Genomic DNA, 27538 nt, shown 5'->3' with positions numbered 1-27538 from the left:
TCTCTCTCTCTCTCTCTCTTCCTTTTCTCTCTCTCTCTCTCTCTCTCTCTCTCTCTCTCTCTCTCTCTTCTCGACGGCGGAACGCCCGTCGAGGTCTCGGCAAAACTGCCCCCCGTCCAACCTGGCTCAAACACGTAGCCGCGCGGCGCTTGCTGAATGCGAATGCGCGAGCGCACTCCGAGAGGGCTCAATCGATTGCCCGCCCACTCTTTCAGCCTCCGCATCGCGCCCATCGCCGCCGCTCTGCTCGTGGCTTCCATCTACCGGCAATATTGCAATACATCGCCGGTAGTTGGAAGGCTGCCCGCTGGCCGATGGCCGTGTCCGTCGGCTCCTGTCCCATACGACCACGGGCAGGTCACCATCTCCTCGGCCGGCGCTGCGGTGCTTGAGAGAGCGGCTCGTTTCTTTGCGTCCGACCAGCAGACGGGCGCGACAAAGTTCTGCTGCTGCAACGACGGGAAGGCGCATGCCCTCGCCCCCGCCGGAGCAACCTGCATCGACGTCTGCGAGCAGGCGCGCGGGATGCGTGTGCGCGAGAGCGTGAGGGCGCCGCTCTCGTGACCCTGCCCCGCTCCCCTCTCTGCCGCAGAAGACGAACATCGAGAGCTACTACGGCGGCAGGTCGCGGCTCGACCCGGTGCGCGGTGTCCCGTCCCTGCCCTGCCCCGCCACTTTTGCACCAGGTCTGCCAGGTGCACTCCAACCACGGCTCATGCTGTGATAGGTGAGCTTGCGCAGCGAATGCCCAGCCTATGAAACGCTGCCGTGCGAGCATCGGTATCGGCGCGAGTATCCGATCCGGTGGGTGGTGACGGCGAGGGTCGTGGGCAGCGCCGGCGTGCACGAGACGACGGTGTGGTGTTACGAGCGGAGCTACGTCATGTTTGAGCACGTGTGGAACCGGACCGAGTGCGACATGCAGGACGCCGACTCTGAACAGACGATGGAGATGTGCATCGACGGGGGAGACGGCCCGCGATGGTACTTTACGTCGGTCAACATGCAGGAGCGTCTGGCGGCGTGTTGTCTGCCGTCGCGCGAGTCGTGGTCGGGGATGCCGTGCCTAGACGAGTGCGAGGCCAGGGTCGTCTCGCGCTCGACGGTGTGGCCGAGGGCGCCGCAGCACGCGAGGGCGCCGAGGGCGCCTCCCGCTCCTCTCTAGGACGAGGCTCTGTCCGTCCGCCTCTCGCGCTACAAGGCCTTGGCCATATGAGAAGTGTGCGCCGCCGTGCGTTGTGTTGGGTTTTTAGCAACTAAACAGCGCAACAACTCTCAAGGACAAGGTGGGAGAAGACAGCTCAGACCTCAGTCCCCGCGAAAACCTTGGATGGAGCACTTGGAGTGCACTCGGCTCTCGGGGCGCGGTCAGCCGGCAACCTACTGCTACTCTCACATGACACATCCACGGACCCCAGGCTTGCAGGCACCAGGCGGGGCCGGGCCGAGCTGCTGGCTGCTGCTGCTTCACCCAGCGGGTCGGATGATCGGCATCGCCATCGGGCTACGAGCAAGCTGCCCTGACCCGGGGGGGGGGGGGGGGCGTTCGCAGGGGACAGACACACACACACACACAGTGAGTGAGTGAGTGAGTCACACACACACACACACACACACACACACACACACACTTTCTACACACTAATATTTACTGTATTACACTCATTCACTATTGTTTTCACTCGGCGTTATACATATATAGTCAAACTTGGTGGGGGGGGGGGGGGGGCCTTCCAACTGGTTTTCTTGTCTCAAAAAAATTAACCCCTGGTGTTTCTTGCCGTCGTCCCTGGGCAGGGGCCCGCCCCGCACACAGGGGGCCCCAAGGGTGAACAAAAAAATCAGTAGGCCCACCGCCGCCACCACGCGCCCCGCACTGCAGCACAGGGCGTGTAGCACAGCCCATCGACCGCCGCCGCTGCATGCTGGCCGCCGCATCTACAGTGTCCGCCTCGACGGACGGCAGCGAGGCCATCATCACCGACGACGAGCTGGCCGCGTGCATCGGTGTGCTCCGGCGGCTGTGCACCGCCGCTGAGGGAGATGCCGCTGCCAAGCCGTCCGAGGCCTTCTACACGCCTCGACTCAAGCCATTGCGGCTGGCGCTACTGCCTCTCATCGAGGACTTTCGGTCGACGACGGGCGCGAGCAGGATCGACAAGATACGAGCAGGCAAGGAGAAGCAGCGCGAGCGCCACCGGCGTGAGCAGCAGCAAAAGGCACTCGATCGGGCCGCAACAGACAAGACGCGGATGCGCCGCGAGCGGCTCGAGATGCTCGGCGCGCTGGAGTCGGCCGATGCCCCGCGCGTGCCCGACGGCGCCGTCGGGATGGTGGATGGGCTGCTCCTCGAGCACCGCCAGACCGGCGGCGACAGCACAGCGCCGCTCGCGCTGCCACCGCCAGGCGAGGCGAGCGGAAGCGGCGAGCCAGAGGCGCGCCTCCGCGAGGCGGGCGCGGAAGAGGCGACCGAAGAGGGTGCATCCGACCGAGGATCGGGCCTCCTCGCGCGCGGCCGCGGCGAGGCGGACGGGGAGGGCGAGCTGCTCCATCTCCGCGCGTGCTACATCTGCAAGGTGTGGTACCGGCGGCTGCACCACCTGTACGGCTCCCTCTGCCCCGGCTGCGCGGCGCTCAACGAGGCGAAGCGGCTGCAGACCGCCGACCTGCGAGGCCGCGTCGTGCTGCTCACTGGCGCGCGCGTCAAGATTGGCTTTCAGGCGGCGCTCAAGCTGCTGCGGTGCGGCGCGCGCGTCCTGGCGACGACCCGCTTCCCGGTGGATGCGGCGGCGCGCTTCGCGGCGCTGCCCGACTTTGACCGCTGGTCGGCCAACCTGCAGATCTTCGGGCTCGACTTGCGCGACCTCGAGGCGCTCGAGCGCTTTTGCGCCTTTCTGGACGCCACCGAGGCGCACCTGTCCGACATCGTCAACAACGCGTGCCAGACAATCCGCAGGCCGGCGCAGTACTACCGCCACCTGATCGAGAAGGAGCTGGCGCCGCACGAGGCTCCCGCCGACCACCGCCGCTGCCTGGCCCTCCACGAAGCTTGCTTTGGCGCCGCCGCCGCCCTCGCTGTGCCCGCCACGAAGCAGCTACTCGCGCCGCTGGCGGCGCCGCCGCAGCGCTCGCAGGGCGAGCTGTCGCAAGGCGTGCCGCAGGGAGGCCGGCTAGTCGGCGCGCCCGCCGACGGCGCTGGCTCGGCCGCGCCGGCAGCGGCCGTCCCATCGGCGCTCTGGTCGCAGCTCCCTGTCTGGGGCGCGCCGGCGGACGGGGGAGAGGCGGGCGAGGCGGGTGAGGCGGGCGGGGAGGAGGCGGCGGCGCTGTTTCCGGCGGGGGCGCACGACGTGAATGGGCAGCAGCTGGACCTGCGGACGACCAACAGCTGGCTGCTCCGCTTGGGGCAGGTGCGAACCGGCGAGGTGGCGGAGGCGCGCTCCCGCCGCCGGGCGGGCGGTGCCTCGCGCGTCTGCACCCGACGGCCTGGCGTGGGGATAGGTGCTCGCAATCAACACCCTCGCGCCCTTCATCCTCAACAGCCGGCTCCGCGCGCTGTTGCAGCGCTCGCCCGTCGCCGCGCGGCAGGTCGTCAACGTGTCTGCGATGGAGGGCAAGTTTTACCGGTACAAGACGGCCAACCACCCGCACACCAACATGGCCAAGGCGGCGCTCAACATGATGACGCGAACCTGCGCCGAGGAGCTCGCCGCGAACGGCGTCTACATGAACTCGATCGACACCGGCTGGATCAACGACGAGAACCCGCTGCAGCGTGCGGCGCGCACGGCCGAGAAGCACCACTTCCAGACGCCGCTCGACGAGGTTGACGCCGCGGCGCGCATCCTCGACCCGATCCTCTCGGCGGCCAACGGCGAGCCGCCCGTGTACGGCCGCTTCGTGAAGGACTACCAGCCGTGCGAATGGTGACGGGTTCGTTTTGCGGAGGGTTCTGTCAGCTCGTGTGCAAAGGTCCCACAGCTACAGTGTGTTACGGGTCGGCGCCTTTCCGTCGGGCGCGGTTTTGATATGACACACTCACGGATACTGCAACACGAAAATACCGATCACATCTTTTTCCGCCGCTGCTGCCTCCGCCAATACGACGGCGGGCGGCGCCGCCCCTGGAACGCCTCCGAGCCCTCAGCAAACGCGCGGCACCGCTGGATCACGTCCGCACACGCTGCGAGGCTCTTGCATGCCTCGAGGTCGGCGAGGAGCCCAAACTCTGCCAGCGGGGTGCGGCACAGCCGCCTCAGGTGGAAGACGGCGTGCGAGAGCAGCGCGGCTGCACCACCGGGCGGCGGGTGCTCCTCCACCAGTCCGATGTACTGCTCGGCAAGCGCGAACGGTGGCGGCGGCGCGGCGCTGGGCGGCGGTGGCAAGGCGGACGAGATCGCCTTGATCTGGGCGAGAGTGGCCTTTGCGGCTTTCCGGCCTCTGACCACCGCCGCCTCCTCCTCCGTAAGGTGCCTCCCGTCGCGCCTCTGCGCCTTGAGCGCCTTTGCGCGCCTCCGCTCCGCCGCCAGCCGCGACCGCTCCGCGTGCGCGTGCGCGATGGCCTTCGCGAAGATGGCCGGGTCGTCGAGCGCCCCCTCCGCCGTCATCGCCCCGTCTGCTCCCGTGAGCAGCAGTGAATCGACTAGCTCCGCGCCGCTGCGCACGTTGCCATTCGTGACGACCGGGACGGAGAGCCTCTGCTTGATGAGGGCGACCTGGTCGAGGTGCGCCGGCCCGTCCCGCCGGCGCATCGGAGAGCCGCGGTAGCGTCCGTGCACGGCGAGCAGCGCGCAGCCCGCGTCCTGCAGCTGCTGCGCGAAGGCGAGCGTCTCGTCGATCTCGTCGAGCAGCCGGATCTGTGTGAGACGCGGGGGAACGGCGGCGAAGCGGCGGTTGGGGAGCGTGTGTGGGTGAGGCGGCGAGGGCTGCGGCTGAGAATCCTCCGCCTTGCAAAAGAGCGGCACACACAGCGAGCGCGACAGCGTGCTCACGATCCGGAGCAGCAGCGCGCGGTCCGCGGCGTCGCACAGAAAGGCGCCAAACCTGCCGCTCCGCGCGGCGCGCTGAGGGCAGCCGAGGTTGAGGTCGACCGCCACCACGCCGCGGCAGCGCTCGGCCTGCCTCGCAGCGTCGAGCAGCGTCAGCGGGTCGTTGCCCGAAAAGTGGGCGACCAGCGGGCAGTCGTCGGCGTGGCGCTCCAGCAGTGGGACGGCAAACTCCTCGGACCGGATCATCGGCGTGTAGCATAGCTGCGCGCCGTGCCGCCGAGCGAGGAGCCGGAAGGCCAGCTCGCTGCCGCCGACCATCGGGGCGAGGATAAGCCGATGCGGCGGCAACGGCTGGCGCGGCGGAGGCAGCGAGACGGCGGAGGGCGGAGGCAGCGGCGACGTAGTGCGTGTGCGCTTTGGGCATGGAGCTTGAGGCTCGTGGCTGGGCTGCAGGCTCGTCTCATTGATCCGCTTGGATCGCCGGGGGCCTCGTCGCCGTGGCCCCTTCTTCTTGGGAGATGCTGCCTGGCTCATGCCGTACTACTATCGCCTCGTCGCGCCGGATGACAGCGAGGGCGCTGGCGTGGCCCCACCTGCACGAGCAGGATCTTGGAAGGACGATTAGGGACACAGGGAACGGGAGTGGGGAGCGCGGCCAGTCCCGGCCAGCCGCTCGTAAAAAAGAATTCTTGCGGCCAAAGAAAACATAACAACGGAGGACGAGGCAGAAGAGAACGACGCGACAGAGGAGGAAGTGACAAGGGAGAGAACGACGAGGGTGGGACGACCGCGAGGTGGCATGAAGGTTGCAGCGAGAATCGGCGAGAGACTGCGAAGAGAGATAGGAAGAGGCAGACTCCCTAGGGTGGGCGACGGATAGCGCACCACACACCTCTCCTTAAAATCCCTGTGTGGTGGCGGCGTGCCGTCCTCCCATCCCTCCCTTGGGTTGTCTGTTTTCTTTCTTTCTTTAACGGAGGGATGGGAGGACGGCGGCTCGTAAAATTCTTCTTCGCGAGCGTCGCAAATTCTTCTTCGTGCGAGGGAGTTTAAGGTTGCTCCCGGCCCAGTGGGGCATTGGCCCAGTGGGGCATTGGGCATCAGAGAGCCATAAGTGTCTGTTGCTGTTTGGCTTGCGCCAAGCAGGCACACCCGCGCGCGAGCGATTAGGCCAGGCCCGAAGCCTGACTCAAGCCAAGGAGCAAGGTGGAGCACACTGCACAGGGACAGGGACACCGTACTGGTCACGTACTGACATCCCGCCCCACGCCAGGGGCGGTGGCGCGCGCCGCGCCGGGACACTTTGGACCCGCAGCCTGGCATACGCCAGGCCACAGATCCGCCGGCAGAGCCTTAAAGCTGCATCCGCGATCCGCGCCGGCTCTCAGGAGAGATCCGGCCTGAGGGAGGGTGTAGAGGATGTAGAGTGTAGAGCGCTGTAGAGCTGTAGAGATGTAGAGCGCTGGAGAGCGCTGTAGAGCTGTAGAGCTCTACATCCGGCGCGGGACAGAGCGATGCAGATGTAGAGCGATGTAGAGGCGCTCTACAACGTGAAATCTCTACAACAAACTCTACATCATAAGCGGCGAACGAGAGGCACGGTCGCTCTCCGACATTAGGCGCGTTGCACTTGCCAGTGCTGCCCTGGCCTTCTGTCTGCCCGCCCAATGGGTGGCAGGTGCCTCTGCTGCTGTGGCATGCCTCACGGCTGCGACTGGCCGGCGCCTCGGCGCGTCAGCTCGGCTCGGCGTAGCGATCGTGGCCAGCGCAACTCGCTTGGACTCAACGCTCAGCCAGGAGCTCCCGCACGCGCTGGCGCGAGGCATGGCGCATGCAACGCTCAGCAATGCTCGCCTCGCCTCGCGCAAATGCGACCGTCCTCGCAGCCGACAGTCCACCGCCTGCTACAGAAGCACTGCGACGAATGCGGCACCGGCGACGCATGGCAGGCTGGTCATGACGCAGTTATAGGGTGTTGTGTGCCGTCAGAGTGACTCTCTGTGTGTCAGTGATAGTCAGGGCCGTCCATCAGAGCTCCAGCAAGCTCGGAGACACCCCACTAGTGCGGCTCGACCTCTTTGAGTCACTGCCTTCCCGGCGGGTTTGCTGTAGAGCCTCTACAACAAACTCTACAGCAAAATCGCGCTCTACAGTGCTCTACATCTGCATCGCTCTGTCCCGCGCCGGATGTAGAGCTCTACAGCTCTACAGCGCTCCACATCTCTACATCTCTACAGCGCTCTACACTCTACATCCTCTACACCCTCCCTCCAGGATCCGGCGCGGTGCTGACCGCGTCCTCGCAGGCCACCGAGTTCACGATGGTGTCCGGAGGGAAACGGTGCAGCTGCGGCATGTCGCAGTGCGGCATGCCGCAGTGCGTCACGCGGCGCTCCTGCAGCAGCGCGCGCGCGGTGGTGAGGAGGGAGCAAGCCCTTGAGCTGCTGGCGTAGTCCATCGCCCGCGCACGCGCGCCGGCCTTGAGGTGGTTCCACCAACAACTGGCCCAGGGGTTGAGACCCTGCGGCGTTCACGTACGGACCCGCCTCGGTATGCGGCTAACCTGTTGGCGAGCGGTGCCTATTGGCGCTGCGACGGCGACCGTGCCTAGGTTGTAGAGCACCTCAAAAAACTAGTATGTCTTGGAGTGAAAAGTTTTTCGATGAGGTGGGGGTCGGTGGTGAGCCGATTCCCAGATTCTCCAGATTCCCCCTCGAAAACCGCCCCTTTTAATTCATTGCGGCCGCGGGTTCGCTCGGATTACTTTTCACTCGAAGACATACTAGTTTTTTGGCGTTCCGGTGCCTACAAAAAATATCCGAGATGATATGGAGCTGACCACAGGGTTTGCGGCGATCACTGTCCTACCAGCGGGGACAGTGCCGCGGACACCCGATGGGGTACCACTTGTTACTTTGACGGCGACGATGCTTGTGCCGGAGGCAAGCCAGGTGGGGGAGGCGGCGGATGGAGAGACTGCGGACGCGACCTGGGAGCACGCTGTGAGTGACGCGCCCATGCCGGAAAGCGGCGCGCACGACAGCAAGGAGCACGCCTCGGCGAGGGGCGAAGGAGGAGGCGGCGGCGGCGGTGGCGGAGGAGGAGGAGGCGGCGGCGGAGGAGGAGAAGGCGGCGGCGGCGGCGGTGGCGGAGGCGGAGGCGTAGGAGGGGAAGTGGGCGGCGCTGCTGCACTCACCGAGGAGCAGCGGCAGAGGGCCGAGCTCAACCGGCGGCGTGCGCTCGAGCGGCGCGCTACGGGGGCGTCTTCGGGGGCGCCGCCTGGCAAGGCGGCGGCGGGGTTCGGCAAGGCGGCGGCGCCGACGCCTGCGCTGAGCGAGGAGCAGCGCGCGCGGGTGGCCGCCAAGCGCGCCGAGGCGGAGGAGAGGCGGCACGCGAAGCAGCGGGCAGAGGCGGGGGAGCGCGAGGCGGAGGAGCGGCGGCGGGCGACTGCGCGCCTCTGGCCGCTCCGCGCCGGCTTCCTCCTCGCCAGCAAAGCCGCCGCCGCCGGTGCGTCCGCAAGCAGCAGCAGCGGCGGCGGCGCCGGCAGCAGCAGCGGCGGCGACGCCAGCTTGGGCGACGCAGCGCATCCTGACCCCGCTACGCCCGCCACACCCGCCGTGGGGACGGAGGCGGTGAGGAAGGATGCGGAGAAGAGGGAGGTGGAGGCGCCCGCCACGCCGACCCGGGGCTACTTTGAATGGGACGATGCCTGGGCCGACATAGCGCATCCCGACCCCGTGACGCCGGCCTCGTCGGCAGCACCAGCAACGGCTCCGCGTTCTCTTTTCGACTCGAGAGCGCCGGCCGCTCCGCGTACAAGCAAGCGGCTCGAATTTGGCTTTGGCACAGGACCAAGCAGCGAGCCAGGCGGCGTGTTGCTCAGCCAGGCTGGGCAAAAGCACAAGCGAGTGCGCGCTGCTGAGGCTCCGCCTGCCAGCGTGCCGTCTGATCCGCCAGAAGGAGTGGAGGAGGAGCAGCAGCCGAGCGTTGGAGAGCAGGCGACAGAGCAGTCGCAGCCACAGACGCCAAGTGGAGCAGAGTCGGCGAGCGGAACAGCAACGGACGAGGAGTCGGTAGACGAGGCGGATGGGGAGGCGACGGGCGGGAAGGGGGAGCAGCTGGCGGCACAGGCGGATTCGCAGCCCAACATGGGCAGCGACTCGCAGCCGACCATATCCGACTGGCTCAATGCGAAACATGCAGACAGGCGCCCAAAGGTGAAGGTGGCTCCGCGCGGAGGCTGGTGGGTGGTGAGCCTGTATGACCACTCGCTGCAAGCGCTGCGGCCATGGGCGGAAGCTGGCTACAATTGCGTCGCCTTTGACTGGAAGCATCCCGAGGGCAAGCCAACCATGGACGGAGGCGTCGAGCGCCGGCACGCGGACCTGGACGATCCGGCCACCTTGGAGGCCATCGAGGAGGAGTTTGGCGCGCACACGCACTTTGTGTCCGGCTTCCCTCCCTGCAATGACCTGAGCAAATTGGATGGGCCGAACCGCAGCAGAAAGAGCCAGAAGAATCCGGCGTACCAGCACAACGCCGCCGACCGCTGCTCCAGCCTGGCCGAGGCTATCGAGAAATGGCCGAGCAAGCCTCGCTTCTATCTGGAGAACCCGGAGACGGGCGCCCTCAAAAAGCTCTGGCGCGGCCCAGATTTCGACTTCGATCCTTGCGACTACGGTGGCTATCTGCCAAAGTCGGACCCAAAGCCCAGCTCTGGCTTTCCTGCGATGGATGCGTACAAGAAGCGGACCGGCCTCTGGACGGGCAACGGGTTCCGAATGCCTCCGCATAGAAAGGTCAAGGTCGACGCGGCGTTTAAGGGCGTCGTCTCCATTGGTCGAGGTGAGGGGACCAAGGAGGCAGACCGGTCTCTCACCCCGCGCGGCTTTGCTATCGCGGTCTGCATCTACAACGCCGCGGACGAGGACCGCCAGGTCTACGACATGCGCCCCTCGAGTAGGCAGCCAAGCGGCGGGCGGCCGGGCGCGGCGGCGAGAGCAGCGGAGGTTGAGAGGTGATGACAGTGCGGGTTTTGTAGATTGTACACTCCGCATTACAGGATGAGAATAAGAGGGAGTGGAGAGGGGAGACGGGTTGCCGTGTGTGTAACTAAGACGGGAAGATCGGAAATTCTTTCTTCGCACCAGTAAGTCGGGCAATCTCCAATAATAAATAAACAGAGGACCGTTCTCATGTGTGCGGCCTCCGACCTCTCCACCCGCCACGCTCCAGCCTACATCAGCCGGTTTAAAATTCTTTCTTCGATGAATCGATCGGGCTCGTCCGCCGCTTGGTCCGCAGAGGCACACGCACGCTCTCTCGAGGTCAAGAGTCCCGGAGACCTCGAAAGAGTCCGGCGGAGTCCCCTGAGGGGGGTCGGTAGACCGCGCGATGGCCGCCTCGGCCAGTTGAATATGCAGCCTCCAGCCTCGTCCGCCATGACTCTCGGCCGCTCAAGGTCGGTGCAGGGTGCACACACACCGTGGCTCCGCGGTTTAATCCTTTTTGTCGGCCTGGCCTCGATGGGCCTCTCGCTCGCCGCCTTCACGCTGCAGCCGACAGCGCGTCCAAATTACGTGCTGCCGGCCTGCCTCCTCGCCCTGTCGCTCCTCTGGCTCGGCGCTGGCGCTGCGCTAGGAGGTCGTGCCAACCACTGGCCAGACATGCGGCTCGATGCCGGCGCTTCACTTCTGCTCGTCGGCGGCCTCTCTCTGTCGCTCGAGCTCGCAGTTCGGCTGGTCTGCGCGGGAAGATTCGGCGGCTACCCTGCCGCCTTCGACTTTGGGCTCAAGTGCAAGGAGGTGCACGCTCGCTCGTTTGACGTGCCGTACGAGTGTGAGCCCAACAGCTCCTTTCTGCCCGAGTTCAACAGCTTTGGCCACTGCGTGCAGGGCGGGCTGTCGATCCTCCTGCTGCCGCCGGTGGAGGCGGCGGCGGCGAGTGCTGGCGCGCCGCGGCTACCTCCGCGCCGGCCATTGGTCGTGCTCTTGAGCAGCCTCGTCGCCGTCTACCCTGCGTACAACCTGGTCAAACGGGCAGTCACCTACCCAGTCCACTCCTTCGCAACCTCCTCCTTTGCGAACAATGCAGCCGAGTGGGCTATGGGCTTCCTGCTCGGCCTCTCCTGCGGCGTCGCCGCCACCGCGGTGCACGCGGGTCGCGCCGGCGCGGCTGCTCGAGCGACGGGCGGCAAGGAGCGCGCCTCGGCGGCGCAAGCAGCACCTCCTCGCGGAGGGCGGGTCGAGCGCGCGTCGCTGGCCTTCCGCGCCTGCGCGGGCGGCGTGCTCTTCGCAGCGAGCGTCGCCGCCGCCGCGCTCTTCGGAGCCTCGTGGGACACGGACGCGTCGCCCGACCAGGAGCCGGGCGAGGGCGCGTTCGACGCTGCTGCCACCGTCGGCTTGTGCCTGGTGCCGCTCTCCCTCGCGGCGATGGCGGTGCGGCTCCGGAGGCGCCGCGGCGCCGAGGGCGCGGGGGCGTCACTCTCCCCCTCGGAGTCCGCCGGCGGAACGCAAGCCCGCCTTTCTAGCTGCGGTGGGACGCCGGGAAGCTTGCCGCAACTTTGACGTTTCGGAACCATATTTGAGTGTATCGAGGGGAAAAGCGGCAGACCCATGGCGCGGGAGTACAGGCTACAGCTCCGAGTGTGTAGTGTGATGTGTCTCTCAGAGAAGGAGAGTGCGATCCCACCCTGCAAAAGCTGCATGCCTATTCGTTTAGGGAGGGGAGCGCGATGCGCGTGCGGCCGTGCGCGTTATCCGCCAGCGCCGAGTCGAGCCACTTTTATCTTTTTTGTCCGGTGCCCGCGCCGGTGTGCGCATTACGGCTTTTTTATCTGTGACATCCAATGTGTGTCGCGTCCCGCACGACACAGTGCGCAAATCACACGTGCCCAGCCGTTCGGCGCGAGCTCCGTGCGCCTCCGTCCAGGACGCATGGCCACATGAGTCGGGGTCGCGCTCACGCCTCGGCTGGCCTCATCGCCGCAGGAAGACCCGACAGGACCGCCGCCCGCGCGGCCGCCATCGACTCGTCCTCCTGCTTGGCGACCGGCGCGTCGAGGGGCGGGTGGACGATGATGCGCACGCCGCGCGGGATGGCGATCGGCAGCGCGCCCGTCCCAAACACGTGCGTGCCTACAGGGAAGGTGCCGAGACGGCTCCGGGGAGGAGTCGCAGAGGAGTACGCCAAGTCGCGAGCTGCGGCGCCGACGACGGAGATGGGGACGATCCGCACGCCGGCGCGCGCCGCCATGGTGAAGGGGCCCTTCTTAAAGCTGCCGAGCACGCCGTCCTGCCGGGAGGGACGGAGGGGGGGGGAGGGGTGGGGGTGGGGTGGGAGGGGGGAGGGAGGGGGAGGAGCGGGGAGGGAGGGGAAGGGGAGGGGAGGGAGGGGAGAGGAGGGAGGGGAGGGAGGGGAGAGGAGGGGAGGGTGAGGGAGGGGAGCAGAGGTGAGAGGAGGGAGGAGGGGAAGGGAGGGGCGGCGGGCGGCGGAGGCCTTGGAGCGTGTCCCCTCGGGGAAGGTGACGAGGGAGTTGCCCGCCTGAGAGGGGAGGAGGGCGGAGGGGCGGAGGGGGCGGCGCGGAGTTGGGTCGCGGTCGGTGGGGGAGAAGGAGAGAGAGGAGCAGGAGTGGGAGAGGAGAGCAGGGGAGATGGGTAGGAGACAGATGCGGAGACAGCGGCGAGAGGAAGAGGGAGGAGGCGGAGGCGGAGAGAGGAGGAGGTGGCGTTGCCTTGAGCGTCTCGACCGCCTCCTTGAGCGTTTTGAGCTGTGACTTTCGATCGGTGCGCGCGAGCGCGATGTGCTTGGCAAAGCCCATCGCCCAGCCGACGAGCGGGATGCGCAGGATCTCAATCTTGGAGATGTACTTGAAGCGGCGCGGCAGGAAGCCAGAGAGCGAAAAGATGTCCAGGAACGAACAGTGGTTCGGGACGTACATCACGGCCTCGCCCGGCGGAGGAAGGTTCTCCTGCCCCTCGAGCGCCACCTTGGCCCCGAAGAGGGTCAGCGTCGTGCGCGCCCACCACTGCACCACGTAGTCGTTTGCCCGCCGCCGCTCGTTGTCGAACAGCTTCGAGTAGATGGTGGCGGAGATGACGAGCGGGTAGATTCCGGTCACGACGAAGGCGGTGAGCAGCGCGAAGGTGATGCCGAAGACTTTGCGGCTGACTGCGTTCGTCTTTGGCGTCGGTGGCAGCACCGCGGCGGCGGCGGCGGCGTCGACGGCTGCGGCATCGAGGTTGACTGCACTGGCCGACATCGCGACGCGTGCGAGCGGCGGCGCCATCGTCGCCATCGCCAGAGGCGACGGAGGCGCGCGAGGAGCGGTGGCAAGGCCGAGCGGGAGGCAGGCGATCAGCAGCGACATTGTTGGCGCGCAGTGCCGAGCGATGGAGGTGCAGCCAGGCTATTCTCCGGAAAGAATTCGTTTCAGGTGCCTCTGCCGTCCTCCCATCCGTGCCTCTGTGTTCGTGCGTCGCCCATCTCTCCTGGAGATGACTGCTCTATTTATTTATTTATTATCCTCCCATCCCTCCCTTGGGTTGTGTGTTTTCTTTCTTTCTCTTTCCTTCCCACTTTTCTTTCTTCGCAGCTCTTCAAACACAACAAAACATCGATCTACTTTCAGGGTGTTGTCTCGATGATCTCAGGCCCAGTGAGGTAGTGCGTCAGACTATCCCGGATCCTGCTGAACAAGCTCCCCTTGTAGCTCGATCGGTCACACCTTGGCCTGTACCAGGTTTTCCGGCAAACAAAAAGGAAAACAGAGGGTCCCCAGCACTTTGCGTTTCCGTTTATTTCCAGGGAAAACAGAGGGTGTTTGGTGCTCCATTCTGGAAACTCGCGAGTTTCCCTGACGCCTGAGTCTGAGAGCTGGTCTGGGGCAAAATCTGAGGCAAAATTGAGGAATCGACAAAATACCCAGGCGGTCGCAGGGTAATTTCCAGGCCAAACCTGAAGGCCCCCGCACGGGGGGTCCCGGGGGGCACCATGATCGTCCGCCAAGGGTCCGGGGTCGCCCAGGCAAGTGGCCCAAATCCGATGAGTTTTCCAGGTGACAGCAGCTGAGAGGTGTGAATTCATCCCGGGCGGGGTGCGGGGCGGTAGCCCCGCAGAGAAAATTTTGCGTGCTGGGGCACTGAGATCGCAGTTTTCGTTAGTCCACGGCGGATGCCAGCGGCAGCTGTTTCGAAGATTCGCGGTGCCGCATTTGAGCATGAATCAGCGACCTTTCTGCTGGCATCACGCATAAGAGAAGCCGAGAGGCACGAGGTCCTCCAATTTGCCGGATCAGCAGCGCGGTCTGGAGCGTGGTTGTGGCGTATGCATTTGCCCCCGCAGTCTGAATGGACCAACGCTCGAGCTCATACTGCGCTCTGTGCAGCCTTTTCAAGCAGTGAACGAGTTCGGCGAAGTTGCGCCACCACTATCGTTGTCGTTCCTGCCACGCACACCGTGCGTTGAATAAAGACACACCGGCTTGAGCGGCCGTGGGTTGCACAGGCACACCGTAGTCGTTCGCAGGGCGCAACAACTAGCGATCGCGCCAGGATCTTCAGCCGTGGGATCGCTGTGGGTCGATCGGGTGTCACTGGGATGGCTTGCCTGCCTTCTCTGATTGGCATGCGAGGACGATGTGCTGTCGTCGAGGAGCAGGATTGCTGGTTGCTCGTCACTCGATGCGTGGCTGGACGTGTAGCCCTGGCCCGGCAAGCTGTCGTTGTCGGACTCTTGCCCAGGCGACTCGACAGAGGACTTATAAGCCGAGCTATCATGTTTTGCGGCGCTTGAGACGACGGTGAACGCTTCGCGGGCTTTCACGGGTTGCCAAATTCTTCTATCCGCTGATTGGAGCATCGCCGTCGGGGAGAGGGGGGACGACACTGCTTCGGCAGCGTGCACCTCGATCCTGTACCGTGTTTGTTATGACCCCCCCCAATGAGCACTCCAGTGAGGGAGGGCGAGACGATCGAGGGGTCCCGTACCACGCGGAATCGACCCTATCCAGTGCTCAAGTGCTCAAAACAAAGAACAGCAGGAATCTGCGCTCCCTCTGGGCTCGGAGCCCGAACCCGACTGGGCACGCGGCATTCGCTGCGGTGCTAGCACCGCGACCGCAGCCGCCGATGTCCGTCCCTTCTGCCACCAAGGGTGGCGAGCTGTTCGTCCCGTACCGCGCCGTCGGCCTCGTCTCTGCCGGGCTGCCGGTCGCGGTCGTGCAGCACGGAGGCGAGACGTTCGTGACAGCGTCGCTCGGCCGCACGTTCCAGATTTACAACTGCGCCAAGCTGCGGCAGGTCTTCGTGGGGCCGTCGCTGCCGGCAGGCATCACCGCGCTCGGCGCGCACGATGACTACACCCTCGTCGCCTGCGGGACCGCCGTGGTCGTGTACAAGCGTGCGGAGCTGGTGGCAACGCTCGAGGGCGAGCACACGGCACCCGTGCGGCACCTGCTCGCGATGGGCTCGAGCGTGGTGTCGGTCGACGCGACTGGGCTGCTTGTCGCCTGGCAGCTCCCCTCGGGGGAGGTCGCCGGCCGCCTCCACCCTGGATTTGCCGCCAGCGCGCTCTGCCACCCGGCCACCTACCTCAACAAGGTGCTGCTTGGCGCGCCGGATGGGCGAATGCAGGCCTCTCCCGACACCTCTGCCGACACCTCTCCCGACACCGCTCCTCACCGCCCTCTGCCGCGCCCGCGTTCCCGCAGCTGTGGAACCTCCGCTCGAGCAAGCGGGTGCACGAGTTCGAGCACGGGTGGAGGGCGGCGGTGACGGCGTTCGAGCAGTCGCCCGCGCTCGACGTCGTCGGCGTCGGCCTCGCAGACGGCCTGCTGCTGCTCCACCGGCTTGGAGCTCGCCACCACCCTCCTTTGAGGAATGGGCCGAGGGACGTGAGTAGGCCGCCTGCTCCTCCACAACCTCAAGTTCGACACGACTCTCCTCGAGCTGCGCCACACGCACGGAGACGCGGCGCGCCACCCCCTCCTCGCCCGCCCCCTCGCCCGCAGCCCCCTCGCCCGCCGCCCCTCGCCCGCCGCCCCCTCGCCCGCCCACGGTCGTCGCTCCTCCCCAACAGGTGCGCTGCCTCGCCTTCCGGACCGACGGCCAGCCGTGGCTCGTCTCCGGCGCCGCCTCGGGCGCGCTCCATGTCTGGCACCTCGAGCGGCGCGCGATTGCTTTCTCTCGAGAGGAGAGAGCGAGAGCCGAGCCCGAGGGGGCACCAGAGGGACGCGTCCAGTACACGTCCCGCAGGCGCGCCCGACTCTCGCTCGAGCCGTGCGCGCACGAGGGCGGCGTCGCCTCGTGCCACTTTCTGCGCGGCCGTCCGGAGCTGCTCACGGCGGGCGCCGCCGACAATTCTCTCCGCATGTGGTCGAGCGACCTACACTCTGGCGAGCTCTCTGCGCTGCGCGGCCGCGCGGGGCACGCGGCGCCGCCGACGCTCGTCCGCTTCCACGACGACGAGCTGCACGTGGGCGGCGGGCCGGGTGGGCGGACGCGCCTCCCTCTCTCCCCGTCGAGCACACGCCGATGACACGTCCGCGCACCTCTCCCCGTGCAGGCGGGCAGACGCACCTCCTCTCCGCAGGAGGCGACCGCACGCTGCGGCGCAGCTCCATCTGGTCGGCGCAGCAGGACTGCGAGCTGTCGCAGGGGCGCGAGACGAAGCGGCGCTCGATGCACGAGACGAGCGTGCGGGAGCGGCGCCTGCCGCCGGTCCTCGCGCTCGCATCGTCGCAGCGGCGCGAGCGAGACTGGCGCGGGGCGAGGCGGGCGAGGGCGGTCTTGCGCAGAGTCGCGTGTGTGATCACCGGCGGGCCGCGAGCCATAGGGCGAATGTGGTCACGTGCCACGCCGGCAGCCCGGTCGCCTACAGCTGGGACACGACCACAAAGGCGCTCGCGCCGCACACGCTCGCCGCGCGGCCGGCGGCGCCCATCACCGCCGTCGCCATCTCGGCGTGCGGCAACTTCGCCTTTCTCGGCTCGGCGATCGGAGCCATCGACAAGTGAGCGCCGCCCCATCCCGGCCGGCCCTCGTCCCGCCGGTCTGAGAAGGGGGGGAAGGGGACCGAGCCGCGTGCCCGCCTCGCCGCCGCCGCAGGTACAACTTGCAGTCGGGCAAGCCGCGCGCCGCCGCCGCCGCCGAGGAGCGGCACGAGGGCGCAGTCCGCGGCCTCGCCGCGGCGGCTGACGGGCGCACCCTCTTCTCCTGCGGCGGGGACGGGACGCTGCGCCTGTGGGCGCCGGCCGCCCTCAAGCTGCAGTCGACGGCGGACGTCGGGTGCGCGTGCGGCATGCTGCGCCACAAGCGCGACTCGACCCTCGTCGCCCTCGCCGCCGACGACCTCTCGGTCCGCGTGATGGACGCGGTGGCGCTGCGGCTCGTGCGGCGGCTCGAGGGGCACACGAACACGCTCACTGACGTCGCGTGGGGCGCCGACGCGCGCTGGGTCCTCTCGTCGGCGCTCGACTGTACGCTGTGCGCCGCCCGGCCGAGGCGTGGACCTGCCGAGCGCCCGCCCCTCCCCTGAGGGAGTCGGTCTTGGCATTTGACAGGCGCGTCGTCGACGTGCCGTCCGGCGCGCTCATCGGCTGGTACTCGTTTGAGTACGCGGCGACGTCGATCACCGTCTCGCCCGGGGGTGAGTTCCTCTGCACGGCGCACGTCGACAGCCAGGCCATTTGCGTGTGGGCGTCGCGGCCGCTCTTCGAAGAGGTTCTCATCGGCGCAGTGACTGACACGCGGCCGACGCCGCTGCAGCTCCCGACGGCGATGGGAGGCGACGGCGGCGACGAGTCGGAGGACGAGGAGGGCGACGGCGAGGAGGAGGAGGAGGAGGAGGGCGAGGACGAGCCGATGGAGGAGGCGGAGCTGGGCGGCGAGGAGGGCGGCGGCGCGCTGCCCTCGCTCTCGGAGAATGAGTCGCAGCTGCACCCTCGCCTCTTCACCCTCTCGCGGCTGCCCGCGTCGCACGTGAACGCGCTCGTCAACCTCGACGCGATCAACGAGCGGAACAAGCCGGTCGAGCCGCCAAAGAAGCCGGCGCTCGCGCCCTTCTTCCTGCCCTCGCTTGACGGCGTCGAGCGCACTTTCGTCGACCCCTCCGACCCCGCCGCCGCCGCCGCCTCGATGCCCGCCTCGTCGGCTGAGCTGCTCGCGTCTGCGGCTCCGGCGCCGGCCGAGGCCGAAGAGGGCGACGGGCCAAAGGCGAAGCGCGCGCGCGCGCGGCGGATGCGGGAGCAGGGTCTCGGCGCACACTCGGCGCTCTGCGCGCTTCTGCTGGCAGCCGAGCCTCATTTGTCGCTCGGGCCGGGCGGTGGCGACGGCGGTGCTGGAGAAGGGGCCGGCAGCAGCGAGGCGGCGGCGGCGACGAGCGCCGTGACCGACTACTTGCTCACTCTGGGGCCGTCGGCGCTCGACCTCGAGATCCGCGCGCTCGGGGAGGACGACTCCGGCCGGATGCTCGTCCTCGCCCTCGCGCTGCTGGTGCGGCAGCTGCAAACGCGGCGCGACTTTGAACTCGTGCAGGCCATTCTGCACGTGCTGCTGCGGCTGCACGGCGAGGCGCTCCTCACCACGCCGGCGGCGATGCCGGCGTTGCGCGCGCTGCGCGAGCACCAGCAGGCTGGCTGGTGCGAGCTGCAGGAGCCCATCCACTCCAACCTCTGCTTGCTCGCTTTCATGTCGAATTGCGCGAGCTGAGGAGGGTCTGGTGCTCAACATATTCGTTGGGAGCTCGTGTGCGTGCGTACCTCTTGTGGGTAGCGGCTTGTGGTTACCTCTTATCCTCTCCGGCATCGCACGCCCATATACGTTCACAAGCAAAAAATAACACGACGCTCGACCGGTCCGCGCAACCGCGGTCGACTCCGGCACACCCGAGGATCGCGCTTGCTCGCTTATTAAATGTCTAAATCCGTTTTTAAATCTCCCATCTCGTCTCAGAGTTTGACCATTTTTAATTTATCTCGACGGCCGACTGCACCACACATACGTGCCAGACCTAAAACTGTCGAACGCCACCCACAGGCACGCACACCATACATCATGCACCAAACACACACACGAGATCCACGGTACGCGCACTAACACACATGACGTACGAGAACATACACGTACAGAGTACACACAGCAGATCACACACGACGCACATGAGTGAGCATTAGAGCACCACCCACCAGCACACACACCACCCACCAGCACACACTACACGCATGGCACACACACACACACACGCACCCGACACGCATGGCACATGCACAATTGATAATACACACACACTCGACCAGGGTCGTTCGCCACGCTGCTCGCTTCGGCACGCGCGCACTGTCACCTGATCTAGCCATGATTCTCCAGGCTAGAGATACGCGTGAACGCTCGCCCGCTCGCCATGCGAGCTTGCGGGGCTCTTCCCCCTTTGCTGCCGCTCAGCCTGGCGAGCCTCCCCGGCGCGCCGCACAAAGACGACCAAAACGACAACGATGATGAGGATACCAACAAGCGCCGCGAGAATTACGGCGAGAAGGAGGAGGAGGAAGTTATCGCTGCCATCGTCTCCGGAGAGCTCGAGTGCGCCGGACGGCGGCGAGAGAGGCGAGGAGAGAGGCGGTGACGGCGCCGACAGTGTCTCTGTGAAGCTAGCAGGGTAGTTGCTCGTCAGTGCTGGTGTGAAGGAAACGGTGACATCCGTCTCGGAGAGCAAGCGGGCAGTGGCAACGAGCGAACGACGGCGGTCATATCCGTCAAAGCTGGTGATAGTCAGAGTCTCGCTCCCGAGGATGAATGTGTCGCCCTCACCAAGGCTGCATCGGTGGTGACTGACTGAGATCTGCGTGTCGCCCGCAGAGGCGGGGCGCGTGAGCTGCATTGGGGCTTGGTCGCACTGCGTTGACGGCGGTGGCGGTGGCGAGGACGATGGTGGTGGTAGCATTTGCACCGGCACCGGCGACGGTGGTGTCAGCATTGGCCGCGGCGACGGCGGTGGTGGCGAGGGCGAGGGCGAGGGCGAGGGCGAGGGCGGTGGCGACGGCGAGGGCGGCGGCGTCGACGGCGGCGGCGGCGGTGGCGACGGCGGGAAGGGCGAGAGTGGCGGCAGCCCTGACGGCGGAGGCGGCGAGGGCGGCGGTGGAGCAGGAGGTGGCGGCGGCGACGGCGCAGCGGATGGTGGTGGTGAGGGCGCAGCGGATGGCGGAGGCGATGGAGACGGTGGCGGCGAGGGTGTCGCGGATGGTGGTGGTGAGGGCGCAGCGGATGGCGGAGGCGATGGAGACGGTGGCGGCGAGGGTGTCGCGGATGGCGGTGGTGAGGGCGCAGCGGATGGCGGAGGCGATGGAGACGGTGGCGGCGAGGGTGTCGCGGATGGTGGTGGTGAGGGCGCAGCGGATGGCGGAGGCGATGGAGACGGTGGCGGCGAGGGTGTCGCGGATGGTGGTGGTGAGGGCGCAGCGGATGGCGGAGGCGATGGAGACGGTGGCGGCGAGGGTGTCGCGGATGGTGGTGGTGAGGGCGCAGCGGATGGCGGTGGAGATGGCGACGGAGGCGGGGATGGCAATGGCGGTGGAGACGGCGCAGTCGACGGCGACAGATCGGAGCCCGCCTGCCGGATAAGCTCCACCTTGTCGAGGTAGATAACTTGTTGTGCCGCTCCAAAGTCGAACTCGAGGCGCACGTCCATCGCGTCGGCGGCGCTATGAGTGTAGCTCAGTTGGTGGCTGGCCGTGGGCGGGCCCGAGACCGTGATCGCATTGAACTGGTGGATCAAGGCGCCTCCTGCCGCCTTGAGCCGCGCGCGCACGACCCCTTGCGATCCCGCTCTGGTGCCGGCGAGGAACCGCAGGCTGTAGCTCGCGCCCTGGGTGAGGTGCAGCATTGTCCGGCCCTGCGGACCGTAGATTCCCTCAAAGGGCGGAGAGCCAGTCGTGCCATCTCCGGCAGGGTACGTCTGAATCGACAGCTGGCCGCCTGTGCCCTCCAGCTTGAGCATGGTGCTGCCGCTGAAGCCGGCATCCCCGCAGTCGTAAGTGCCAAACGCAGCGCGGCAATCGTCGATGATCACCATTTGGACGCCGGTCGCGACCCACGGGAGCGCCTGCGTCGCGTCCGACCACGAAGTGCGCAGGAACTCGCCGTTGAGCATCTGGTTGATCGGCGGCCAACTCGTTGGCGGCTGCTCTCCCGTCAGCTTGGGGAGTATGGCGGCGTCCCAGCCGGTCTCCGAGTCGAAAATGGTGTAGGCGTACTGGTTGGACATGACTCCCACGTACCACATCTGGCCGACATCGTGCGCAGCGAACTGCTCCATTGTGTAGTCGAGCCACCGCCGGAAGTCGTCGCTCTGGCTGCGGCTCTCCCACATCCAGCAGCCCCATTCGGTGGTTGCGACGGGGATGTTGGAGTGGCCCACCATGTTGCGCCAATCGTCCACAAAGTCAAACTGCAGCTTGATCGGCGCTTGCCACACCTTGATCCCGTCCCGCCACTCCGAATCCGCTTGTGTCAGGCTGCCGATCCACATCGCGAAGTTGGTCTGCTGCGCGTTGGTGATGCCAGGTACTATTGAGGGGTGCCTCGGCTCGTAGAAGTGGATCGCCACGCCCATGTTCGGATCGTTGTGAAAATGGCCGCCGTCAAGAAAGGTGTACGGGAGGCTCTGCCGGGTCACATACTCGAGAAGCTCGGCGTCGTTGAGCCCTGGGCTGCCGACTAGAATCGGGCGGTCGGGATCAGCGTTGCGGATAGCCTGCACCGCCGCGTTATACATCTTCATCGCGTTGGTGTTGCCCGCGCTGGTCTTGGCAAAGCCGATGCCTTCTGGCTCATTCAGCACCTCGAAGACGAGCCGATTGGAGAAGCCCTGCCGCGGTGGGCTCGTCAGATTTAGAGTGTTTTGGGCTCGTCGCAAATGATTTGAAGTATGTGTAGCTGCAGGCAACGGGTTGTGCTGTGAGCGGACGGGGCGGCGCACATACCTTCCATGCGAGGGCTAGCGGCCCCCACCCTTCGCCGTTGGACCCGCCGTTGGCGATCTCCCTCTCGCCCTTCGCCACGTTGCTCGCCCAGTCGTTGAGGCCCCACATGCACACGACGATAGAGAGCCCGGCGTCCAGCGCGTCTTCGATCTGTTCTTGCGTCTCCTCCAGCTTGGCGGCATAGGGCATGAATATGCGAACAGACGCAAAGCCCGCCTCTACGATCGCCTGCATCTGCGACTTATCGTACTGCCACTTGAACCAGACGCCGCTGCTCGGCCGTGCCACGTCGAGGTTTATGCCATTCTTGATGGGCGCAAACCAGTCGGCGACGTCGGCGTCAGCAAGCTGTCGCTGTCTGACCTGTGGAAGCGGGCACGATAGCGAGTAAAGAGTTGCTTCATCACGTGCAGCGATGGGAGGCGATTCGGGGTGCTGCCCGGCTCACCTGATGGATCGTACGGGAGGTCCAACTGGCGGCGACGGGCCCACTGGTGCTGGCGGCGAGAGCGAGGGTGCTGAGTACGACTAGCATAGTGTTGCGCAGGCTGAGGCTCAGCGCGTCGAGAGGAAGAGCTCACGCTGCTCACGAGACTGAGGGCAGTTGCGCTGGGGCGTCTCGTGGGACGAGCAATTGCCTTGCTCTTCTGTAGCAGCGAGTGCCCGCCGATAACAAAGCGAACTCTTCTGTTGACGGTCGGATGTAACTGGAGCTCACGGATGAGTTCGGGTTTCCTTGTCTTCCAATTTCCCTTGGGCTGCTGCGCCGGAGGCTCCGACAGCGCGGGGACCACAGTCATTTTGCGGGATATGCACGCGGGAAGCACACGGCCGGGGAGCAACAGGGCGGCCAGCGCGCAGCGGGCAGCGCAGCCTCCCCGCAGTGTGCAGCAGCACGTTGGGGACATTGCGCACATTCGAGGCGGGCAGGGGGCCGGGTAGCAGCCACCCGGCCACAGTCGCGACTTCCTCGGACTATTCTCGCAATGCGGGCCGGGGGCGGGCCGGGACGGGCCACCACAACTCCAACGTTTGAAATACACTAATCGTACTTACGCGGCCTCCTCCTCGCGCCCCCGCTTGGTTCCGAACCGTACCACCACCGTCTGTCCAAACCCGTCCTCGGACTCAGCCCCCTGCCACAAGTTCCCGGCCAGGGCGCCCGCCGCGGCGCGCGCGGTCCAGCGATCGCCAGCGTCGTCGCCCTCGTCCTCGTCCGACAACCCGTCCTCCGTCTCGGAGGAGACGGAGTACCCGTCGTCCTCACTCTCCTCCTCCCCCGCCGCGCCGGCTAGCGGCTCACCGCCGAGCGCAGCGACGAGGGAGTTGCCTCCGCCGAGAGCATGCTGCGCCGATTCCGCGTCGCCGTCCGAGTCCCAGCCGCCACTGGCGTCGCTCTCGCCCCCCGCGCCGCTGCCATCGTCGCCGCTGTCATCGCCGCTGCCCTCGTCGCCGCTGCCCTCGTCGCCGCTGCCCTCGTCGCCGCTCATAGCAGCGGCCAGAACGTGGCGGCGCTCTCCTCCGCCGCCCCCGGCGAGCTGTCGGAGCAGAGCGTCCGCCGACGCGCCGCCCGCCGCCACCCACGCCGCCTCGCTGCCCGCCTCCCCGCCCTCGCCGCCCTCGCCGCCCTCCGGCACGTGGTGCTTGACTCGCACGTCGAGGAGGGAGAGCTCGAGCTCGTCGAGCCGGAGCAGCAGCCGAGGCACCCCGCCGACGCCGCGGAGCCGCGCCCGCCCGCCGACGCTCGCGCGCGGGACAGCCGCCTCCTTCTCCTTGTCCTCCGTCTCGCTGCTGCTGCTGCTATTGTCCGCGCCAGCCGAACCCTGAGCACGAATCAAGTGCGAGGTGAGCAGAGAGCGCTTGGGTGGTTCAAAGCAGGGCTCGGCGCGCCCCGGCGGTGGAGGAGCGAGCCGTGGTCGCACCGCGGCCCCCGACGCGAGAGGAGCGCCGCTTGGCGGCCGGCTGCTGGCCCCTCGAGCCTGTCGCCCTGCGGTTGGTGCGGGGCGCACCACCCGGGTCCGCTGCCGCCGCCTCGCCAATCTCCGCCTCGGCTTCGGCTTCCGCCTCGCGATGCGGTGGAGCACAAGCCGCCTCACCGTCCCGCTTGAGCCCGCTGGCGAAGCGGCGCGCCTGACGGGCGAGGCAAGTCGCGCCCGCCAGCGGAGGCGACAGGGCAGAGCGGCTGACCGAGACGCCAGGCTGACAGCGCGCGTCGACGCAAGCGAGTAGGAGCTCGCGCGAGACCGCGAGGAGCTGCGCGCACACGGCGCACGCCGCTCCGGCCTCGCCCGAGGGGCGGCGGCCGGCGGACTCCGCCCGCACCGCCAGCGCGAGCAGGGAGAGCGCGTCGGCGCCGAGCGCATACAGCCGCGCCGCGAAGGCGGCGGAGCGCTGCAGCGACGTGGCGACGAGCGGGATGGCCGCGCGCGCAGCGGCCGTCACGTGTGCCGCGCATAGAAGGAGCCCCGCGTGGACACCGCCGCCGCTCAGCAGCGGCACCGGCTCTCGGCGAGGCCGGCTTGCAGCCCTCGTCGAGCCGGCCGCCGTGGCCGCCTCGCGGCAGGCGGCGAGAAGAGCGCGAAGGGTGTGCGCGCGGCGCAACGGCGGCGTGGCAAGGAGCGCAACCTGCATCAGTCCGCACAGCGCGGCGTTGCGCCGCGCGCTCGGGCAGCGGAGGGCGGCGGACATGGCTGCGGCCGTGGCGGGCGACCGTGCGACCTCCTGAGGCAGTGGCGGCAGCAGCCGAGCCAGCTCCGCCCGCCGGAGCGGGTAGACGGCTCGCAAGCACGTGATGGCGGCGCGCTGCAGGGCGCGATTGGCGCGCGCGCACGGCGAGCTGGCGCCACGGCCGCCCGCGGCGCCCTCCTCGTTTGGCGTCGGCGCGAGGGCACGCGCCGCCAGGAGCGCAGCGACGGCGGCATGCGGCTCGGACAGCGAGGTTGCCTGCGCCGAGAGCTGCGAGGCCCACGCCGCGAGCGTCGTGTTCGACCCGTCGCGGCCAGCGGCGATGGATCGCACGTCGGTACTGGGCGGCACCGTCCCGGAGAGGCTCTCCTCGAGCGTGTCCACCCCGCGCACGAGCCGCTCGCCATCGAGGATCCGGCAGAGGAGCTGGTAGCCGCGCACCAGCGCCTCGACGCTGCGCCGGTACACACCCTCGGCACCCTGCCGGCCCCCACCGCTAGGGGCGCCTGCGGCCGCCTTGCGCTCCGCCTCGGTCCGCGCGTGCAGCGGCACTGTCGCCGCGAGCAGTCGAGGCAGGCACGCGCGAGCGACGTCGTTGACGCCGCTGTCTGTGCCACTGTCCACGCCGCCGACACTCCTGCCGCTTCCCCTGCCGCTCCCGCCGCCGCCGCTGGATCCCGCGCCAGCCGAGGAGGAAGAAGCGGCAGCAGAAGAGGAAGCAGCAACTTCCGCGGGCGGAGGCGGCTCGGTCGCAGCCTCCGTGGCCGTAGGCGACGTCCCGGCCTCGTCAAGCGCTGACCCGAGCTCGCTCAAGACGGCAATCAGCAGAGACAAGTCGCACACGCCCGTCGACTCGCGCCCGGCGGCCGCCGCGGCCTCGAGTGCGTGCGCCTCATCCTCGGTCACGACGCCGTGGGCGCTGACGGCGCCGTCGCCACCGCAGAGCGGAACCAACGACGACAGGGCGGCAGCGAGCATGCGCGGCGGCAGCGTCGCCCCGGCGCTTGCAAGCGATCGCAACGCGCACACCTCATCTCGAAACGTCGCCGCGGCGGCGGCGGCGGTCGACGGCACCGGCGAACGTGCGCGCTTGGGCGCGCCGGGGGCGTGGCGCGGGGCTGCGAGCTCGGCGAGCCGCCGCTCCGCCGTGGCGGCGAGAGACTCCAAGTAGAGCCGCTGCCGAAGCGCCTCCACAAACTCCGGGGCGAGGGAGCGAGAAGCCACTGCGCCGCAAGATCTGATGCCCGGCAGCAAAGTGTTGGCACCGCACGCGGCGAGCTGGCCTGACAGCAGAGGGGCGGCTAGGATGAGACGGGTACGCGGCGAGCCACGGACTGGCGCCCCTCCCCAAGGCACCGCCGAGAAGCGAGGCGGCGGCGGTGGCGAGGGTCGCGAGCCGTGCGATGGATCCCGCGCTCGGGCGTCGCGCCTTCGAGAGTCAGGCATGACCTGGGTTAGAGAGTCGCGTCACCGTCGGCACTCCACTCTCCGCGCCGCCGTCTGCCTCCGGCCCCTCGCCCGCCAGTGCGGAGCCGCCCGCTGCTCGCCCAGCCTCCCCGAGCATCGCAACGTCACCGCCCCCTTCCTCGCCGGTCGCGGCGGGGGCGGTGCTCGGCCGCTCGACAGCCATCTCAGCACGAAAGGCCGCCTCCAGCGCCGCGTCAGCCGGCGGGACGCCAAACGTGAGGCGAGATGCACCCCACGCCACCTCTGCACCGCCACGCGGGTCGACCAGCGCGGCGGCGGCGGCGGCACAGTTCAGGAGCGCAGACGCAGCTCGCAGCGAATGTGGCTCGCGGGCTGCCGCCTAAGGAGCCGGAACGCGTCTCCGTGAGAGTGGTTGCATCGCGGGGCGGGAGCGGCTCGAGTACGCCCCCACCGCGCACAGCGGCGGGAGCCACAGATGGCCCGAGGCGGCGGCGGCGGCGGCGGAGACGAAGGGCGTGAGGACGCGGTCGCCCCCCCCGGCCAGCTGCGGAGTGCGGGAGTCCGCCACAGCTCCGGGGCGCCGCGGCTCCATCAGCAGCTCGAGGCTTGCTCGCCGCAGCGCGCGCGGCAGGGCATCGCTTCGGAGGGCCCGCACCTGCAGCGAGTCAGCAGTGGTACCGCGACGGAAATGAGCCGTGGGCAAGGCTCGTGGCGCGGCCGGCCACCTCTGGCGGAGCAAGCAGCGCCAAGTGGCGCCGCACCAGCAGCCAGCCGGCGCCCGCATCGGCCCCGCGTGCCAGAGGTGCCGCCTGGACAAGCCAGCGAAGCACCGCGAGCCGGTCGCCCCCGGCCTCGTCGTCGTCGTCGTCGTCGTCGTCGTCGTCTCCGTGCACGCGCGGCTCGGGACCAGTGCACTCGATCATGGCCTCCGCCAGGCAGAGAGCGACCGAGAGCGCGCCTCCCCCGCCGCCGCCCGCCACGGCGTCGCCCGGGTTGGGCGCAGCCTGGGTGCGACCGCCGAAGAGGTGCTTCTGCAGGTACACGAGCAGCGAGCTGCGGAGCCGCGGCGCGCGCGCCGCCGCCACGGCGAGGCTCTGGCACAGCGCGCACAGCTGGCTGCTCGAGAGGGCGCCCCCGCCTCCGCCGCCTGCCTGGAGCAGCGCCTCGTAGAGCGCCGCGCCGTGCTCGACCAGCGCGAGCGGCCGCTGTGCGCAGAGGAGCGACAGGATGCGCACGCCCGTGCCTGTGGCGCCGTCCGCGGCGACGGTGTGGTGCCCACTGGGGGCGAGGGCGGCGGCGAGGAGGGTGGCGACGAAGTGGCGGCGCGTCTGGGGCGGGTGGTGGTCGAGCACCTGCCGGAGGGGGGTCGCCGGGGCGGCTCGGCGGCGGGAGGGAGTGCGGCTGGCAAGGAGCCTGTGGGGCGGGGGGGAGGGCGGCGAGGGAGTGTGGCTGGCAAGGAGGGAGCGAG

At 67.9% G+C, this 27538-nt stretch overlaps 7 protein-coding genes across 7 annotated transcripts in view; 3 read left to right on the top strand and 4 right to left on the bottom strand.

Annotated features, from left to right (window-relative positions):
• Positions 1-2330: 2330 nt before the first annotated feature.
• EMIHUDRAFT_65136 (hypothetical protein) lies at positions 2331-3927 on the top strand (the record flags this gene model as incomplete). Its single annotated transcript, XM_005774705.1, has 3 exons — positions 2331-3152; positions 3312-3422; positions 3499-3927. 3 exons carry the CDS (start codon positions 2331-2333, stop codon positions 3925-3927), a joined length of 1362 nt encoding a protein of 453 aa, XP_005774762.1.
• A 635-nt stretch (positions 3928-4562) lies between these two features.
• On the bottom strand, positions 4563-5321 carry EMIHUDRAFT_43709 (hypothetical protein; the record flags this gene model as incomplete). The annotated part of the gene is made up of 2 exons (XM_005774704.1): positions 4563-4853; positions 4962-5321. Coding segments are annotated over 2 exons (651 nt in total), but the record flags the coding sequence as incomplete, so codon positions are not given.
• Positions 5322-6499: 1178 nt separating this feature from the next.
• On the top strand, positions 6500-6956 carry EMIHUDRAFT_207535 (hypothetical protein; the record flags this gene model as incomplete). The annotated part of the gene is made up of 2 exons (XM_005774703.1): positions 6500-6507; positions 6605-6956. 2 exons carry the CDS (start codon positions 6500-6502, stop codon positions 6954-6956), a joined length of 360 nt encoding a protein of 119 aa, XP_005774760.1.
• A 4989-nt stretch (positions 6957-11945) lies between these two features.
• On the bottom strand, positions 11946-13355 carry EMIHUDRAFT_450766 (hypothetical protein; the record flags this gene model as incomplete). The annotated part of the gene is made up of 3 exons (XM_005774702.1): positions 11946-12278; positions 12483-12527; positions 12718-13355. Coding segments are annotated over 3 exons (1016 nt in total), but the record flags the coding sequence as incomplete, so codon positions are not given.
• A 1757-nt stretch (positions 13356-15112) lies between these two features.
• On the top strand, positions 15113-18691 carry EMIHUDRAFT_310412 (hypothetical protein; the record flags this gene model as incomplete). Its single annotated transcript, XM_005774701.1, has 12 exons — positions 15113-15583; positions 15694-15770; positions 15873-15876; positions 16062-16217; positions 16260-16473; positions 16548-16719; positions 16818-16994; positions 17090-17438; positions 17486-17704; positions 17873-18067; positions 18140-18288; positions 18340-18691. 12 exons carry the CDS (start codon positions 15113-15115, stop codon positions 18689-18691), a joined length of 2535 nt encoding a protein of 844 aa, XP_005774758.1.
• A 655-nt stretch (positions 18692-19346) lies between these two features.
• On the bottom strand, positions 19347-22757 carry EMIHUDRAFT_207530 (hypothetical protein; the record flags this gene model as incomplete). Its single annotated transcript, XM_005774700.1, has 4 exons — positions 19347-19781; positions 20604-21842; positions 21958-22320; positions 22539-22757. The coding sequence occupies 4 exons, from the start codon at positions 22755-22757 to the stop codon at positions 19347-19349; spliced, it is 2256 nt and encodes a 751-aa protein (XP_005774757.1).
• Positions 22758-23826: 1069 nt separating this feature from the next.
• Positions 23827-27538, bottom strand: part of EMIHUDRAFT_450765 (hypothetical protein) — a gene marked incomplete at both ends in the record, with an annotated part of 5260 nt that continues 1548 nt past the window's right edge. Inside the window, 9 exons of the mRNA XM_005774699.1 lie at positions 23827-24510; positions 24583-25193; positions 25369-25425; positions 25581-25925; positions 25999-26071; positions 26114-26449; positions 26796-26879; positions 26964-27123; positions 27181-27348. Coding sequence (XP_005774756.1) covers positions 23827-24510; positions 24583-25193; positions 25369-25425; positions 25581-25925; positions 25999-26071; positions 26114-26449; positions 26796-26879; positions 26964-27123; positions 27181-27348 — 2518 coding nt within the window. The remainder of the gene's footprint in view (positions 24511-24582; positions 25194-25368; positions 25426-25580; positions 25926-25998; positions 26072-26113; positions 26450-26795; positions 26880-26963; positions 27124-27180; positions 27349-27538) is intronic.

This window comes from Emiliania huxleyi (assembly GCF_000372725.1).
Source record: "Emiliania huxleyi CCMP1516 unplaced genomic scaffold EMIHUscaffold_31, whole genome shotgun sequence".
In the NCBI taxonomy this organism is placed as follows: Eukaryota; Haptophyta; order Isochrysidales; family Noelaerhabdaceae; genus Emiliania; species Emiliania huxleyi.
This window is presented reverse-complemented; position numbering and strand designations above follow the sequence as displayed.